This window comes from Lepisma saccharinum, chromosome 15 (genome assembly GCF_977018435.1).
Source record: "Lepisma saccharinum chromosome 15, izLepSacc3.1, whole genome shotgun sequence".
NCBI classification, from domain to species: Eukaryota; Metazoa; Arthropoda; class Insecta; order Zygentoma; family Lepismatidae; genus Lepisma; species Lepisma saccharinum.
This window is the reverse complement of record NC_139243.1, coordinates 6,560,016-6,579,577: the sequence shown is the minus strand read 5'-3', so window position 1 is coordinate 6,579,577 and position 19,562 is coordinate 6,560,016. Positions and strand designations below refer to the sequence as shown.

General features: G+C 41.0%; 1 protein-coding gene across 2 annotated transcripts in view; it reads right to left on the bottom strand.

The window, feature by feature from the left end:
• Window positions 1-19,562, bottom strand: part of BHD (folliculin) — a 38,903-nt gene that overhangs the window by 8,273 nt on the left and 11,068 nt on the right. For both annotated transcript variants that reach the window (XM_083136547.1, XM_083136548.1), the window contains exons 4-6: window positions 18,897-19,377; window positions 15,407-15,654; window positions 9,312-9,531 (exon numbers count right to left, since the gene is read on the bottom strand). In XM_083136547.1, coding sequence (XP_082992673.1) covers window positions 9,312-9,531; window positions 15,407-15,654; window positions 18,897-19,377 — 949 coding nt within the window. The remainder of the gene's footprint in view (window positions 1-9,311; window positions 9,532-15,406; window positions 15,655-18,896; window positions 19,378-19,562) is intronic.

Here is a 19,562-nt window from a genome sequence, read left to right as displayed (position 1 = left end):
CAGGAATGCCAAGCACCAGTGGTAATAGCACGAAGCTTGTTCCCCCATACCTCATCCCAATCTGCCTGCCACATTTCAAGAAGGGAGCAACAAAAAACATTCTACAAGTTGCAAGCTGGCAGAAGGTGGACGAGAACTTCACCATCTCGCATCAGCAGACTTGGCGGCAGCATCAGCTGCTTCATTTCCTTGGATGCCTACATCACTGGGGATCCAGCAGAAGAGGACTTCAGCACTGGCAGATAAGGACACAAGCTGGCGAAGGATGCGCTGTAATACAGGATGCCTAAAAGTCAGCAATTCCAAACTCTGGAGCACATTGATGAAATCTGTGCATAGAAGGATATGTTGAAAAGTGTGAACTACAGCAAAGTCCAGGGTCTTTAGAGTTATCGAACATGCAGGATGTAAAGCATAGCTGTAACTTTCAAGAGTCCACAACAAAGGTGCATCCAACTAATTCAACAGATTTGGACCTATCGGTATAAAACATTTTGGGCCTTCCCGATGGCAGAGTGGTGGCATCGTTGCCTTGCAATCAAGGGTTCCAAGGTTCGATACCCGGTGGAGGCACATAGTGGTTCGGATCGCACTTTAGACTGTAGATCCAGTCCCAATTAGCCTTACTGTGCATAAAGTGGACTTAAAATACCAACTCAATCAATCGGTATAAAACACTTTAAAATTGGGATACCATGATCGAAGTTCTAAAAACTGCATCTCCAATGTGGCCACTCTAGGACCTTCATAAAATTCAATTATAATTCCTGGTTTTCAAGGCGAACTTTCCAAAAAATCAAGGGTACAAGCAGATGTTTTCTCTATTTCAGCCTTACATATTACCACCTCTCACCACCCACATACATACACACACAAATATATTAACAATGTAAAGGGTCTGTGCGATTCCAATTTATCCAAATATTCTAATACAATTCAAAATATATAAAATATTTAATTTAAGATGCGGAGTTTACATTTGCCATTTCACATACTCAGACTCGAAATACATCTACAAACACAAGTCACAAATGTTACGGGATGTATTAATCTACGAAAAACTGTTAATTGTATAAGAGTTTCAAACTAATTTACCTAATCAACTTCAAGAATAATTCTGTTTTATTTTCCACTTGGATTTCTTTTCTTTTCCTTCCGGGATAAAAATAAAAGTTAAACTGTGAAGAACTTGCCTCAGAGCATTAATAAATATGCATAAATTGAATGGGATTTGATTAATAAAAGTTGCAATTTTTCATGTCTACAGAGAAAATTTCACGTAGAATTCACGCATAATTCACGGAATTTCCTGATCTTGTATACAACCATTGATGTTTCTACCTTTGGGAGAGCAGTCAGAGACAAATTGATGAAAGGTGCAGGAAATTTGAAGTGGAGGAGCAGCCAGGAAGAGTGGAGAGATGCCAGGCTGACGGGATCTTGTCTGCATGGGCACCAAATGGTCTAGTGGCGCGAGGATGTAGCCGGTACATAACCAGCCTTCTCTCGTCTGCCACAGTGTGATACGAAGGATGTGAAGACATCGACAGAGGAAGTAGGTAAGTATAAGCCACTGTCTTCTCACACCCGACCATGTAGTCGCGTAATGTCACCTTGTAATTGATACCTAGTGGCCTCACATAAGGGTTTGAATCCAACTTTGAACTGTACATCCAGTCCCAAATCATCTATGCATCATCATGCATAAAAGTGTACTTAAAACAAAACAAACAAATTCCAGGCTGAAATGTGTAAGCAGCCACGTTCAAATGAATTAGCTACATAAAAAGTGTAACATATGGACATTCTAAACTCACGCAGATATCAGGTTGTGGAAATTGTGGGGGGGGGGGGGGCAGAGGCTGGCTTGGTAACTTGTGGTAGAGGACTGTCACAGTGGTTGAGCCACAATTTTCACTTAACTTTTACTAAGTTATAATCTAAAACACAGTTTCTATATTTATGTATGATTTCTCAAACTAAGTACTGTACTACTGTAGTCAAAAATGAAAGTAAAAATATATACATCTGTTACAGAAACGGAAAAGAAGAAAATCAAGTTCTTGCACTCAAGTTAAAAGAGTAAAAATACGGGATGTAAAGCCAAAAAAAAAATAATATACTGTATTGACGCATGTATAATGCGCACCCTGGTTTTGGATGGGGGAAAGTGACAACCAATTATATCTCGTATATAATGCGCAATAGAATCCAGTTTCAAGAAATGGCTTTCTTAGTTGTAGGTCGTAAAGCTGTTGCTCTGCCGATTAAGAGTGAATGACATCATACCTATTCAGTGAGTCACCTGTTGCTTTGTGGACCACGAGGATAACATCCTCTTGTGTAAACAATGAATCTCCCCCACTGTGTAGCCACACATGCCTTGAAAACTTCTGTCAGCGTGCATCGTTCATAGTATAAGGCAGTTGATTCACGAGTCAACAACAGCATTTTGTAGTCAACTGAACATGGCGCAGTTCGTGCCAGATAAAGTGTTTTTGCGGGGTGTTCTGCTTCATTACTTTAACATGCAGAAAAGTGCTACCGAAAGTCATCGTATTTTGGTGGAAGTGTATGGTGACCATGCGCTAGCTGAGCGAACGTGTCAGAAGTGGTTTGCACGGTTTAGAAGTGGTGATTTCGGCCTAGAAGATCAAGAGCGACCTGGACAGCCAAAAAAATTTGAAGACGAAGAATTGAGAGCATTGCTCGATCAGGATTCGTGTCAAACGCAGGAAGAACTTGCAGAAGCATTAGGCGTAGATCAAACAACAGTTTCCAAACGCCTCAAAGCCATGGGAATGATTCAAAAGATGTCACATTGGGTTCCACATGAATTGAAAGACAGAGACGTTGAAAGATGAAAAACTATTTGCGAATTGCTGCTTCAAAGACAGAAAAGAAAAGGTTTTTGCATCGCATTGTTACTGGCGATGAGAAGTAGATCCATTACGAGAACCCGAAACGAAAAAAGGCCTGCGTGAAGCCAGGTGAACCAGGTCCATCACAACCGAAACGAGATATTCACTGTGCAAAGGTTATGCTGTGCATATGGTGGGATATGAAAGGTGTGGTGTACTATGAGCTGCTGCAACCGGGCGAAACTATTAATGGAGAACGTTATCGACGACAATTAATGCGTTTGAAGCAAGCTCTGGCCAGGAAACGACCAGAATGGGAGAACAGACATGATAAACTTATTTTTCAACATGATAACGCTCGCCCACATGTTGCAGAACCGGTCAAAACCTATTTAGAAAATGTCGGATGGGAAGTTTTACGTTGCTCCTTCGGACTACTACTTGTTCAATTGCATGAATAACGATTTGATTGGACAGCAGTTCACTTCTTCAGAAGATATCGAAAAATGGGTCTCTGACTGGATCGCTTCAAAGGATGAGGACTTCTTTCGCCACGGAATCCGTAACTTGCCTGACAGATGGGCGAAAGTGGTGGCTCGCGATGGACAATATTTTTCTTAAGGTATTTATGTATTTTGTGTTTGAACTACAGCTTCAATGTGTGCGTAACAACCGCACGAATTAATTCCTAGACCAAATATTATATGTCCAGTAATACATTTTAATCATTATTTTCTTTTTCCTTGTCTTTTCTTTCATCCAAAGTACCATGAAAATCAGAATGTTCCTTCATTTTGTGATGAGCTTATTTCAACTGCATTTCACATTAGTGTAATCATCTTGAATGGAATACTGTTACCATAGTCAGAAACTGCAGAATTTAAGCTTTACAACGATATATAACATGATAGGGTTCCGTAAACATGAAAACTCAATGCAAGTATCACAAAATGATGGAATGATCAATGATGTTTGGTTTCATGTTGGCTGTCAGAATTATTCCGTGCATTACGCACCACAGTTTTTGTGGAGCAAACATTTTGGAAAAAAGTGCACATTATACATGAGTAAATACGGTATCTAGGATGTTTGGGACAAGATACATAAGTCACAAACTGCGATTTTCTGTTGCTCCTATTAAGTCACACTGAATCAATTAAAGAAATTATTATAAGCATAATTTTATATTGGGCATGTGTAAAGATTCTAAACAGTGAAGATCCAATATGTACATCATGTAAATAACGCTTGCTATTACAAGAATAAACATAAATAACTATCAGCTGTAAAAATTTCATTTTTTGACCTAAATGCTTTTTCCTGAACAACATATATATATATATATATATATATATACAGGGTGTTTCTAAAGGTCGTTTACAACGCTTGGGAGGTGATTCCTCACACGAAAACAAGCAAAAAGTCTAAGTTCCAGTTTTACGACTGAGGCTTCGTTTCCGAGATAGGAGCCTCGCAAAAGGTGGCAAAGTGAACGTCACACCTGACTGGGACGAATACTATAACAGATAGAGAGGCGGTTCCAAGGGAATCATAAAGGAATCGTATGTGCTCAGTCCGGAAGTCACTATGAAAAGTTCACTGCACGCATGCGCAATGGAGTCCTCAAAGGAATTGGGGATTTCCAGCAAGAACAATACATGGAAAGGGTATGTAACGCAGCAAGAAGGACCGTGACAATGAGAAATGCGTTCAAGACAACACATCCCGACCTCAAACATCAAAACATGAGCACCGAACACAAAATCCGAAAAGTTGAGCACGGTTGCATACCCCAGTTACACGCGAGGAATGAACGAATCATGTCATGTGGCATACGAGAGACACATTACTCCACCAGGAGGAGGAAACAAAAACACAATACCAGATGATTGCGACAACGTGTATTTTTACACGCGACAACTATGTAATATCCCCCCCCCCCCCCCGCCACACACACACACAACAAACAACAAATGCTACAATATCTTATGCACAGACAGTCCGTGTCACTGTACACCAACTGAAGATGTCACTTTCACCACACAAAGGGGGTGGGGAGCAATACCAAAAGTGTTCGCACGCGATCATTGTGACGTAAAAGAGACCAGTTTTGGAAGCGCTGCACAGGCAAGTCTGGCTCTCCTAGTCTACGTTTGACCTTCATGACTGCTGTTCCCGCTAGAGGAGCTCGAAGGGTTGGTTCTCTCCGGCAGTCGTTCCAGTCGTGTTGCAGGTGCTTGGATATGATCAGCAGTTCGCTCTAGGTTGTCATACGCATTGAAGAGTACTAGTATGTTGTATTGAAAGAAGTTGACGTGGTGGAGTGGGCACGTCAAGTATCGCAACAATTGGTCTGTGGTGTTCGTAGGGTGATACGGCCAATTTGTGCAGTGTGCCAGTGTTAAACAAAATCAATACTTTGCAGTTCCAGCTCCCTATTACACAGATGGCTGCGTATACGACCCAGCAGCTAGCAGACATGCATCTCATGTATGGGGAGGCACGTGGTAATAGCCGTGAGGCAAGGCGTCTTTATGGAGAACGCTTTCCACATAGACGTTTACCGTCTCACACCTTCTTTCAGGTAGTGGACAGTCGACTGCGTGAAACAGGGTCAGTGTTACCACCGCGGCAAGAAGTTGGAAGACCCCGAAGTGTACGCACACATCAGTTTGCAGAAGATGTGTCAACAGCGGTCGCATAACATCCTGGCACCAGTACGCGAGTGCTCGCTCGGGCACGAAACACGTCTCATGTGAATATTTGGCGAGTGTTGTCAGAGGAAGGAATGCACCCTTTTAAACTGCAGAAAGTACAAGAACTGTTACCTCGTGACTTTCGCCCTCGTATGGAGTTTTGCCAATGGTTGTTGCATCAGCATCAGCACAAACCCTCACTTCGGGGCAAACGTATTGTGGACAGATGAAGCCATTTTCACCAGGATGGATGTCTTTAATAGTAGAAAGAGTCATGTCTAGGAATTTGACAACCCACATGCACTTTTTGTGGCCCATCACCAGCACAGGTTTTCAGTGAATGTGTGGTGCGGGATAGTACATGATCATTTAATTGGACCATACATTCTCCCTGTTTGCCTGAATGGTCGCACGTATCATGCATTTCTTAGTGAGGTTCTGCCTGAACTGTTGGAGACCGTACCTTTGGCACTGCGGCAAGAAATGTGGTACCAACACGATGGTGCACCAGCTCATTTCGATTCTAATGTACGACACTTCCTGCATGACGTGTTTCGCAATAGGTTCATTGGTAGGGATGAGCCTGTGCCTTGGCCACCAAGGTCGCCAGATCTTAACCCTCTCGTTTTTTCATCTGGGGAGAAATGAAAACCCTCGTATACAACACACCTGTCACATCAGCTGAGGACCTCGTTGCTCGCATCAACGTCGCCGCCGTAACGGTAGCAGATACACCTGGCTTGTTTGCTCGTACTCGACAATCCTTGATTCGTCGCTGTCATCTCTGCGTAGAAGTAAACGGCAGACATTTTGAAAATCGTCTGTGATTATTGCCCTCGGCAAATCTCAGTGAGAACATTCTTGGTATTGCTCCCCACCCCCCTTTGTGTGGTGAAAGTGACATCTTCAGTTGGTGTACAGTGACACGGACTGTCTGTGCGTAAGATATTGTAGCATTTGTTGTTTGTTGTGTGTGTGTGGGGGGGATATTACGTAGTTGTCGCGTGTAAAAATACACGTTGTCGCAATCATCTGATATTGTGTTTTTCTTTCCCTCCTCCTGGTGGAGTAATGTGTCTCTCGTATGCCACATTACATGATTCGTTCATTCCTCGCGTGTAACTGGGGTATGCAACCGTGCTCAACTTTTCGGATTTTGTGTTCGGTGCTCATGTTTTGATGTTTGAGGTCGGGATGTGTTGTCTTGAACGCATTTCTCATTGTCACGGTCCTTCTTGCTGCGTTACATACCCTTTCCATGTATTGTTCTTGCTGGAAATCCCCAATTCCTTTGAGGACTCCATTGCGCATGCGTGCAGTGAACTTTTCATAGTGACTTCCGGACTGAGCACATACGATTCCTTTATGATTCCCTTGGAACCGCCTCTCTATCTGTTATAGTATTCGTCCCAGTCAGGTGTGACGTTCACTTTGCCACCTTTTGCGAGGCTCCTATCTCGGAAACGAAGCCTCAGTCGTAAAACTGGAACTTAGACTTTTTGCTTGTTTTCATGTGAGGAATCACCTCCCAAGCATTGTAAACGACCTTTAGAAACACCCTGTATATATATATATATATATATATATATATATATATATATATATATTTTATTTTATATATTTTTTCATTTTGTATATTCCTTTTCTGACACGGCGGGTTACTGTATTGATGAAGAGGAATGGTGATTGAATGATTTATTTTACTATGCTTTTCTGCCACTTTTGGCTAATTGCGAAGATGAGGATGAATGGTGATAAGTAGGACTCGGAAGTTGAAGACCTATAAATTGCCAAAAAAAGACATAAAATTATAAAAAAAGGACCTAAAAATTGAAAAAAGGACGTATAAATGTGATCCAGTTCAGTTTTAATTACATATTTAATGAATAAAAAAAAATAATTGGTGGTATGGAACACACAGTGCAAAAAAACTATGTGAATGAAATGCATCTTCTTTCAGACATTATATATTTTTTAGATTAACATAATTTGAAAAATCATATTTGAAGAATCATATTCGCGACCTTCCAGACAAGTTACGGTTAAAGGACCTTGTACCGTACCTGCTTCAGTCGTCCAAAAATGTTTTTCTCTCGTTTCAGGGATGGTTCAAATATATTTATTTATTTTTCTTTACTACAGAAAGGATGTTTAAGAGGTGGTGATGATTCGAATTGAGAATGGGCAGTGAAAACGTAGTCGAAAGAAGGTGAAGTTGCAAAAAAAAAAAAAAAGCCGTTACGCCCTAAAAAAAAGGCTAAAAAAGGACCAATAAGTGAAAAAATGCAGAAAAAGGCAAAAAAAGGACAAATAAAACCCACCTTTTTCTGGCCTACAATGACCCAAAATGAACATATATTATGTTGGGCCTCGTCTTCGGACACTTAAGAAAAAAAAGGCTTTTTCCTCAACTTCCAAGCCCTAGTGATAAGATAAAATAGATGAAGGGACAATCACAAACGTATATGGACAGCATACAAGAATAAAGATGGACACGGAAGAGTTGAGGGTAGTGGAGAGCTTGAAATATCTAGGAAGCATAACTGAGAGAAGTGGAAGAATAGATGAGGAGGTAAATGGGTGATGTACCTATGAAATGCAAGAAGGTAATATATAACACATACTATGTGCCAATAATTACGTACGGAGGAGAGACTTGGACAATGACCGAGAGAGACAAAAGAAAGATGCAGGCAGTGGAGATGAAAAATTTTAGTAGTATATTGAGGAAGACTAGAAGTGATAGAATAAGGATTGAGGAGATCCGACAGACAGTGGGAGTGGTGAAGCTTCAGGACAGGATAGATCAGGCACAGATGAGATGGGTCGGGCACACGAAGAGGATGGATGCAGAAAGACTACCAGTAAGAGCTTACAATGCACAAGGAGTGGGAATAAGGCCAAGGGGGAGACCAAGATGTCGGTGGAAAGAGCAGATAGTGGAGAATGTTAGGAGAAGAGGACAAGATTGTAGCACCATGGAAAGAGAGGAGTGGTGGAAGACCAAGAAAAAATGGAGATGCTTGACTTCTATGCCGACCCAGTCAGAGACAGGAAACGGCAAAGGATGATGAAACGAAAGTCTCAGTCTCACATGCAAACAAAAATATGTTACCATATTGAATTTAGTCTACTTACGTAAGTGAGGATGTATTCGTTGTAAACTACGTTTAGGAAACTTTACTAGGGCTTTCAACGGCCACTCAAGCACACCGTGGGTGTGATTTTAACATGTTTTTTTCGTGAATTTTAAGGGTTTTTAACCCAAACCTTTCAACTAATATCTTCGCATGACACTTCTCCGACGTGGCTTGATTTTCCGAGCCTAAAATACAACCTCCTGAAGAAGGAAGCAGTAAAGTTTCCGAAACATAGTTTACAACGAACACATACTCACTTACGTAAGTAGACGAAATTCAATACGCTAACGTATTTTTGTTTATAGTTAGTGAGTAACACGCACGTAACCAATATGCTATCATATGCCCATGGGTCCAGATGGCAGAGCCTCGTTAGTCTGCAAAATGCAGTGCAGGGTGGAAGTGAGGTTGACATTCGGGTGTATTGAGAAAGGGTCAAGGAATGATGATTAGATGGAACTAATAAAGGTGCACTAACCCATGCCCAGGCTGCGACTTAATCTGAAACTTTCAGTGGCAGGATCATGAGTCAATCACTCAACACACAAAGACAATTAGGCGACAATGATAATACATTAGAAAAAACAAACAATGATTTTCTTCTCGCAACTTACATTTTCTTGGTAGCTTTCCTCCCCACTTGATAATATATTTGTAACTGTCTAACATTGTAATGTCTTTGTCCTCGGGCAACAAGATGTCCAACCTCAGAATATCGGGACTAGGTTGAGGGGCAGCAACGTGGGGTTCCAAACCAATCAGATTGCACTGTGCACGGTCCAGGTACTCAGGCGAGTAGCAAACTGGTCGATAACAGCCTCTTGGCACCAACACCTGGAATACAGATTTCTAATCAACTTGACAGATAAGAAATAGCACACATACAAATTGTATACAGGGTGTTGCTGAACAATAAGCACAAATTTTCAGAGCATGTAAAGGACAAGGCACAGATATTCAGGGTTCCCACTTAAGATAATAAACCAAATTGCCTCCAGACCATTCCACAATGATTCAAAATAGTAACAAAAAATGATAAGTCTTCAACTTTCAACACTATGCAAATAAATTATGTTTGCTAAATAATCCTGAAAGTAAATGTACAAAAACAAAATATAAAAAATCTCCAACAAAGAACTTGGTTTAAAAGAAAATGTAAAATGTGTCTTCAGCTCTCTCATCCAGACAAATCGAAACAACACATTTGATTTTCCTGAGCTTTACAGTTACCTTTTTAAAAATATGTTTACAAAATTCCCCCACTTTCCCCTTGACATTTTCCCTCTTAAGTTGATTTCTGTGACTTTTCCATTTTCCAGGTCAGTGCATTTAATGATGCTAGCCCTCAAGATACTGTAGTTGTATTTTGCTGTTTGTGCCAATATACTAGGAACCTTGGTAAAGTACGGACATGCCATGGTTGTTACATTTAGTACATTTTCCAACAGAAAACAAATGAATGTGGCAACTACAAATGTGTGTGACATACACTATGTTGCCATTCGACACCGGACACCCCATAGCAGTACATTAATCCGGTCGCAGCACCACATCAGTATCGTGTAGAGCCACCTTTCGCCGCAACCCTTCGAGGAAGACTTTCCACCAATTTGTGACACGTGTCGATGGGAAAATTGCCCCCTTCCTCCTGCAAAGCGGCAAACAGCTCAGTGGTGTTTTTTGGGCAGCATGGCCTGGCTCTCAAGCGGCGCTTCAACTCGTCCCAAAGATGCTCAATGGGGTTGATATCTGGACATTGGGCTGGCCAATTAAGTTTTTGCACACCCATGTCGTTGAACAACGTGTTGATAATGCCTGCCGTATGACATGGAGCATTGTCGTGCTGAAACAGGTATGGGCCAATACCGAATTGTTCACACAATGTTGTTAGCGCAGAATTGTCCATAACTTTTTGGTACGCGTCGGCATTCATGTTTTCCTGAAAACAAGAGAACCAAGACAATACAACGAAAAGCAGGACCACACCATGCCACCTCTGCCGAATTTCACTGTGGGTATGATACAGTCCTGTAAACAGCATTCACCGGGCATATGCCACACCCACACACGTTCATCGGACTGCCACATCTGGTAGCATGATTCATCACTCCATAGTACGGATTTCCATTGTTTGAGAGTCCAATGGCGGCGTTCCTGGCACCACTGTAACTGACGGAACGCATTGCAGGCTGTGATATGCGGCTTGTGAACTGCTGCGCGACCATGAAAACCAAGTGCGACGATCTCCCGGCTAACAGTATGATCACTTGCAGCACTACTGGAAGCCGATCGAAGCTCCTGTGCCACCATCTGTAACGACGCCTTCCGGTTTGACTTCACCACACGTTTCAAGCACCGACGGTGATGATATGGGTCGGCATGACATGACCCTCTCTTGCTTCCACTTCACGATAACATCACTCACTGTTGACTGGGGTATTTGAAATTTGTTGAAAATCTCGCAGGTCGAATGCCCAAACCTGAGGGCTCCAATGATCACCCCTCTTTCCGCCTCACTCAGTTTGCATTGTCTGTCCATATTGACTGCTGTAGCTGATATGAGTGTATTCTCAACCGGCAACACCTTTTATAGGTTGTGTGACGTGTACAGACGATCCCAAGCACTTTTTGAGGGGTGTCCGGTGACGAATGGCAACATAGTGTACACCCTGGACAAAAAATTAGTCACCCCTACCAGAACTTCTGTAATTGCCGGTAACACCACTTCTGGCTTGCATCACTGCATGAATCTGCTGCGGTAAGAGTGCTACAAGGTTGGGGAAGTGAAGTATACATCATCAGTTTGCAACCATTCCGTTGGATTGAAATCGGGGGATTGAGCAGGTCAGTCGAGATGAGAAAGTGTGGTGGAATGCTCATCATGCCATGCAGACACAATACGAACTCTGTGGACATGGCAGTTGTCGTCCTGGAAGACAGGAGCATTCCTACCATGAAGATATAGGGTAAATGGTCATTCAAAATGGCAAGGTATATGTGCTGGTTTAAGGTCTCAGCCACCTGTAAGATAGGGACGAGTTTATGGTTTGAAAAACAGCCCCAGAGCAACTTGAACTGTACCTGAAACACAATATGGATGAAAAGCCTCATGTGACCTATGGAGCACTCCTCGCCCTGCATTGTTCGAGTACAAACAAAAAACCCGATTCATCAGACCATATTACACATTTCCAGTCCTCCAGGGTTAAGTCTTGGTGCTGCCGAGCCCACTGATGACATGCTGCTTTGTGAACCGCTGTTAGAAGGGGTCTCTTCCTGGGTACTTGACTCCATATGTTCATCTTATGCAGTTCTATTCTCAATATCCTTTTCGGAACTGATTGAAGTGACCCTCATTGACAGTTTGGAGTAATTCCTGGTGAATCTGAAACTGATGTGCTACGAGACATCCAACACGGTGACGATCCCTGTCGGTCATAAGAATATTTCAGCTACAGTTGCAATGCCAATTTGAGGTTTCTTGCAAGGTACACCACTCCTTGCACACCCTCTGGACTCTCCGCTTTGACACACCTACAAACTGGGCCACTTCATTCACTTTGTGTCCATGTGCATGCCCAAACACAATGGCACCTTTTTGCCACTCTGTCATGTCAGACTTGCAACCCATTTCACAAACTGCTTGCACGTGACTGAAGCTCAAAATCTCGCGATGTAACTGTTCAAGCCATATCACAAAGGTCGCTGCCCATTGGCCCACCGTCTATCTGAGGGTGGCTCAAGTTTTGTCCAGGGTGTGGTTGGGCACAACAGCATAAACTGCAGTTTTCTTCAAGAGCTCACAGCTTGAAAGCAACGTTTCAATAAACTAGATCTACTCTATACACTTATTAAATTGGTTGGTGTCGTGAGGGCATGCTATGCATGTCTTTAACATGTGATGATAAAAGTACATATCATTTAGTACACTGAAATTTCATCTTAACAGAAAATTGTCGTTAATTTTTATACTTTTCATGTCTATCAACAAAGTTTTAGCTTGCAAAAATCAAAGTATTTACAAATGTGCTGGATTTAAATGTTTGTGATTTTTTCAAAAGGACAATAATATAATGGCAAATGATTGGTCGCTTGAAATAGTTGGCATCATTCAATTTGTAACACACCTACATCGTACCTTCATTAAAAGCACTATCTCAGCACAATGACAACTGTTGCAGTGAAGAGAAATTCAAACTTCAAAAGTTACACTTCAAGATGACAGCCAAGTGCAACATTGCTGTATATCTTCAAAAAATGGGCAAGTTTGTTACGTTATTTGGTCAGATCCGTACTGAGAATTCAAAACACAAAAATAAACAATTGCATCAGTGTTCAAAATTAACAGTTACAACTCTCAAAATACAACTGTAAATTTTATTCTGATGAATAACAGAAGTTTTTGGGGTCATGCAATGATCAATATTATAATGGATGCAATTTTTTTTATATAGATATAAAGTCCACTTTATGCAGAGATATACTAAGCAGACTAAAACTACAGTTTAAAGTGGGATCCAAACCAAAATATGCCTCCACCAGGTATTGAACCCAGGATGCCCTTGATTACAGAATGCCATAGGGGAGGTCCTAAAAATGTGGATGGATGTTATATTGAATCTTCTTAATGCAGAGGAGAGACAGAGCAGCATGCAATACTGATGATAGCATACTTGGCTTAACAATGATGACGAATGATGAGACAAACACAATGACACATAACCAGGATTCGAACTTAAGACATCTGACTTCATAGAATATCACCCTAGGGTTGTATTTCATAAGTGAAAATTTGGGACACCGCTGACCGGAAGGTCGTGGACTCAACGAGTTATGGACTAAACACTAAAACTGCAGAGTTCGAAAGATGGTAAGGAATTTCAGAAACTATTTTCAAGGCCACAGAAGAAAATGAAACCACCACCTTTTAGCCTAATTTCAGAAGACACATTTTTGCAAGAAATATCACAAAAATTCAAGACCCAAAAAAAAATTCAGAAAACCACTTTGTGCCTTACGTAACAGATTTATGTAATAGCAAATTTCATGAAAATGTAATCTTAATCAATTCTGCATCCTGAAAACACTTTATGACACTGGGACACATGATACCATTCCAGGAATGTCCTGGAAAATCTGGGACGTATAGAAACCCTAATTTACGCTGACCACTCCACCATAAAGACCAGTTGGTTTCTTGTACTGTTTGACCAGCGATCCGAGAGCTCCAGTTGGCAAAGTGCCAAGAAAAAGGGGAAGTTGGCGATAGGAAGGCAGGCGCGAGAACGCCGCTCGCGGTTGCACGTTGAACAGTGTTACCAATCTGCGAGGATGCTTATCCACCAGAACATAGGTAACGAAAACCGAAGGACATGCACAACCATGCCGTTTGCCAATTTTAGGTTCACTGTTGGTATTTAAGAGTTGAATCTTGATTAGTGTTATTGTGCTGTGCTATTTTTTTTATATATAATATAAAACCTTGGGAGTAAAACGTCGCAGTGAATGAATGGATGTCTAAACACTGCAGGCAAATGTGACAACATCGCTTTACGGAAAAACAGGCGGTGGCCATGGACGTCCGCAGGATTTTTTCCAGGGAGGGGCAAGGAAGGTTTTTTTCCAGGGGGGGGCAAACAAGGCACATTTTCTCCAAAAATAGTGCTGTTCCCTAAAAAACGCATTGCTTAAATTTGAATTTATGGCGATCATGCAATAATTAACACATATTATTGTGGCTAAAATGAAATTATATGTGCGAAATACATAATTTTTGGATGACTTTCATTTTTCAGGGGGGGCGTCCCCCCCTTGCCCCCCTTCCGGACGCCCATAGTGGTGGCTCGAAACCAGATACGGGTCCAGTCGGCTTCCTCTGGGGTTGGGTCAAAGATGCCGAACTGGCGCTACGTTCAAGACTTCAGCTTTTGCAAAGACGCCTCTCCACGGCCAGAGCACTTCCAATATCTTGTGACAATATTCTCCGGTTGGCAACATTGCTCTCTTTCACCACGTGACACTCGCGCTGCTCGCGTTTCAGAGAAGCGGTTCCACAAACTCCCCCAATTTACGACTGGACTCTTCTACTTCGGGCATGCGCAGAAAACTCGAGAGCTCTCGGATCGCTGGTCAAACAGTACACACACTTGATACGCACCCACTAAATGTATCATTTTCAGTGTTTAATATGTTAAATGTCTATGACGTCATAATTTGTTTAGTCCTATTTGGTAGTCTGTTACAATGGTTATGGACTAACCTTAAGACATTTGAGTGGGGGTTGCTAGGTGAGATATATTATGAATGTAAAAGGTTGAAGTAAGTGATTTTGAAAAGTGAGTATGTTAAATTTGTGTACTCGAAGAAGAATTTTGATCTTAATACAGTTTTCTTAGTAACAAGAAGTTTAATTTCGAGTGCAAATGTGGGATATTAACATCAAATGACATTTAAAGATATTTTAGTGTGAGAGTTAGTAAATTTTACGTAACCATACCCGTACTTGTTTCCCACAACCTGAGGGCATCATAGTAGGCTGATAAGTCTTATGTTCGCCGTAGTGTATTAATAGTAAGTAGATCCACTGAGTATAAAACGGGAACCAGACTTTTTGCTACTGAATCACATTGCCAACCAAGTTTCTGCTTTGGCACCTAACTCTCCAAGTCTAGTTTCGAATCTACCTGTAGAAATGCATATGTATACATACCTTTAATGACTTAATAATGCTTGTGACAAAGCTGCTTGGCTGCCCTCGGATGACAACTTGATTTCCAACCACAAGGTTGTAGGCCAGCATCAGAAACTGCGGGTGGCCCATGAGTTGCCTGAGGTGACGGACGTTTGTGATCACGGGATCCACTTGATCTATCTCGCAAGAGCCACTTGCTTCCAAGTCTCTTTCCGAGGACTCCAACGTCTCTCGGGCAGTCACCAGAGTAAAACCTTCCTCTGTTTCTGAAAGAGGAATGAGGGGAAAATTACTTACTTTGTATAACCACTACTAATGTACTACTACACTATATTAAGAGAGCATCCTAGGTATCAAACAGATTAATCGGTATTCTATCTAAAGGCCGATATAGGATATTGGTATATTGGTAAAATTACCAATAATTTTACCAATCCAATATATCAATAAAAATCTTACAATGTAACGCAGTGTTGTGCCATTTTGTAATAATTTCTATAGATATAAACATATAATCTCCATTCTGTAATTTTTTAAAGTAAATACGAGGCGTATTCGTAAAGTAAGTACAATTTGCAAATATTGCCACTGTAGCACTGCAGTCGCAACTGTGCGAGTTCTAGTTGACGTACTTCATCCGTTAGTAAGCCACAGACACGCGTGGAGCAGGTCATGCTTTTTCATCGTAGATTTCTGAAGGTTTGAAATGTTCAAGAAAATCAATTGGCCGGCCGACTGTGAAGTCCGGTCTGTGATTCGTTTTCTCAATGCAAGAATGGTTGAATTCTTGCCTAGAGGACAGACCATCAACAAAGATGTCTACTGTGACACATTAATCCGGCTGAGTTGTGCAATTCAAAACAAAAGATGCGGAATGCTTAGCGAAGACATTGTGTTGCTTCACGACAATGCTCGTCCGCATACGGCCCAACAAACTCAAGATCTGATCACGTCACTCGGCTGGGTACAATTTGATCATCCGCCCACAGCCCTGACTTGGTACCAAGTGACTACCATCTCTTTCTTTATCTGAAGAAGTTTCTTGCTGTTCAGCGTTTCGACGAGGATGACATCGAAGCAGCAGTGCATGGATGGCTTTCATCACAGGCGGGAACATTCTATGATGATGGGATACAAAAACTTGTGCCACGTTACGACAAATGCTTGAATAGTGGAAACTACGTCGAAAAGTAGTTTAAGGGCTGTAGAATGCAATGCAAATAAAAAAAGGTACGAAACTATTTTACTTTCCGAATACGCCTCGTATCTAAATATATAGCTTCTTTTGTACTGCAGAAGCTTGGTTCATTTGGCAACATGCATGTATTAAGGAAGTCGATGAAGCATTTTGTATTTTATATTGGATTGATAGAATAAAGGTTATCGGTATTGGTAAATATTATATTGGTATCAGCAAAAATTCGGTATCAGTCCATCCCTACTAAATAGCATATTAACAAAGCAACATTGGTGGCCAAATATTTAGTCTTCAACTCATGAAGTTATAGTTTAATTTTTCCCTAAATTTATGTGTTATTTTTTACTGCAATTCGGTGTTATTTCTCATGGTTTAGGGCAAAATTCGGTGCTACTTTTTCATGCATTTTTACTATTCCTTTTATGCAGAACATTTTCACATTGCTTTAGTTCTGGAAAACTGAGACACAGTTTAGTCTTAATGATAAAAAAATAAACTTAAGGCTTACCTTTGCAAGAAATGACCAAATTTTTTGCATTTGGAAAACCATTTCATCTCATCGGCCACTAAATATGAAATATTTATTGAAGGATATCACTCAAATCTGTGAATACAATCATATTTCCAACATTTCACTCTTGCAGAATATTTTTTTTTTATTCTCTTTTCAGTTTACAATAACATCGATGGATGATTACCGTAGTAAATATTCACAGTATTCAATCACAACATTTTCCTACACAAAATAGTGGTTTCTTTTGATTCACTCCAATGGAATGATTGCTTTAACAAAGGATTCCACGATTCAACGTATGTGATGTACTCCTTATCCTTCTTTCTTTTAGGCTTCAAGAAGAAAGTTTCTGGTTTGTTACCATTCTTTTTGTGTCTGTGTGCTATGCTATTTTGCAATTGCAGTGATTACAAAATATGTAGTTCTATCTGAAGCAAGTCTTTCAGAAGCAAACTAATGCATTTACTTCTGGCTTTGGCATGCTGCGGAAGTACACCACAAGAATCAAAAGGAAATGCAAGATGATTCAAACCCCCAAGGATTCTGATTGACTGAAATTTCCCTAACAATGTAAAAAAATCTGTCTCCAACCTCAAAATACCGTTTTGTGTACCGAAACCCTAGGAATTATACTGGAAGATTACAAGAAGCAAATTTTATCACATGTTTCTGAGGGGCACAAAAGATTCAAGGCAAGTGAAGAAAACCCAGAAGACCATCCACATTGAAAAATGATTGATTTGGTTTATTTTACTTCGCATTTCTGCCACTTTTGGCTAATCGCGAAAATGAGGATGAGTGATATGATTAAATTGATGAAGGGGCACTCATGAAGAATGCCGACTGGCATCGTAGCATGCTGTGCTAACCACTCTGCCATGGAAGCCAGTCATCCACATCGAAAACTGAGGTGAAGATAGTTGTTTATCAATAGCTAAGATTGCATATTTCATATGCAATATTTGACATAATGCACATTTCATATGAATTGGCTCAAGACATAATACATATTGAAATGGGCTACAGAGTTGTAGCCAAATGGGTAGCATCATCAGGTTTCGACGGAAACCAATTTCCTAAGCAGATGAGTCTTACACCCCACAAAGTCCACCTGCCTCCTCATGTGCAAAAACAGCTTCATGGATGCAATTTTCAATCAGACTGAGCTGAACAATGTGTGTGGTGTGCTAAACAGGCTGTCAAATAAGGGCTTCAACAATTGCTTTGAAAAGTTCAGTGAACATTGGAATCAGTGTATCACATCACGAGGTTATTTTAAGAGTTTGCAATTGAAATTCATTAATGAGAGACTGTAGTCTTAAATTAACATTACAAGAGTGTCCCACATAAAAATGGTACACCTGTACTGAACAATACATACAATGCTTACTGGTTTTACGTGGGGCACACTGTATTAGTCCCATTATTGTTTTAAACACCCTCGGAAATCATACCTAAGTGTCAAAGGAAAGCACTTAATTATGTTTCTATATTTTAAGTACTTAATATTTAGTTTTAAGTACAATTCATGTTTCAGGGTTTGGAATTAGTGGTTGCAAATTGTAAAATGTGAGTAAATTATTACTTGACTAGTATCTTCCAATGGCATGTGGTGCCACTTATCCTATGGGAAGCAATCCCAGAAAAAATGAGAAAGTCAAAATCCTTAATGTCTTTCCTCATTCAAAATGTGGAAAGAGAAAGGTGATTGTGATAAGTTTCGCTATTTGGCACCTTATTCCCAGTTTGAACTTGCATCAAACATTCAAAACGAAAAGAAATGTGAAATATCATACCTTCCTGCTGTGCAAAATCAAATAACCAATCCTTCATGGGTAGTGCATCAACCAGCTTTTCATGCAGACGATTGGCACCTGCTCTCAACAGCCACGTAAACCACAAGTGAAGCCTCGCGAATACAGACTTGTCCTGAGTGATGTCCACCAGGGACCTGATCGGTTTCGAGCTCTGCTGCTTGAGGAAGTTATCAGGGTCTCCAGCTGCAGTCAGCCTCAACGCTCGCTGCGGACACTCTGCCTGCTCTGCATTGTAGACCTTCTCGGCTTTTGCTTGGAGTTCAGATATCATAGATTTCACATGATCAACAAAAAATGGCCACGAATTCAGAAGAAAGAATCTGTCCCTCATCACAATTATAATGCTGTACCATCTGTGGAATCCTCTGGCTTGGGAGTCCTTCAGGAAAAATGTGTAGCTCAGGACGTTGGCTCTTCTGTCCTCACCAAAAAACACTGGGCCTTCTTTTCCTGGACACACCTACAAAGAGGAAGGGTACTTTTTGAGATTGAATTGGTTAGTCTATTATGGAATGGTTCTATGAATAGTGTGCATCCTGCACCGTGGCCGTGCGGTCTAAGGTGCAAGCTTTTGGAATCGGGCTACGGAACAGGCACAGGTTTGAGTCTCTCGGGGGAAGTGTAAAAACTTTTCTCCCGAGATTT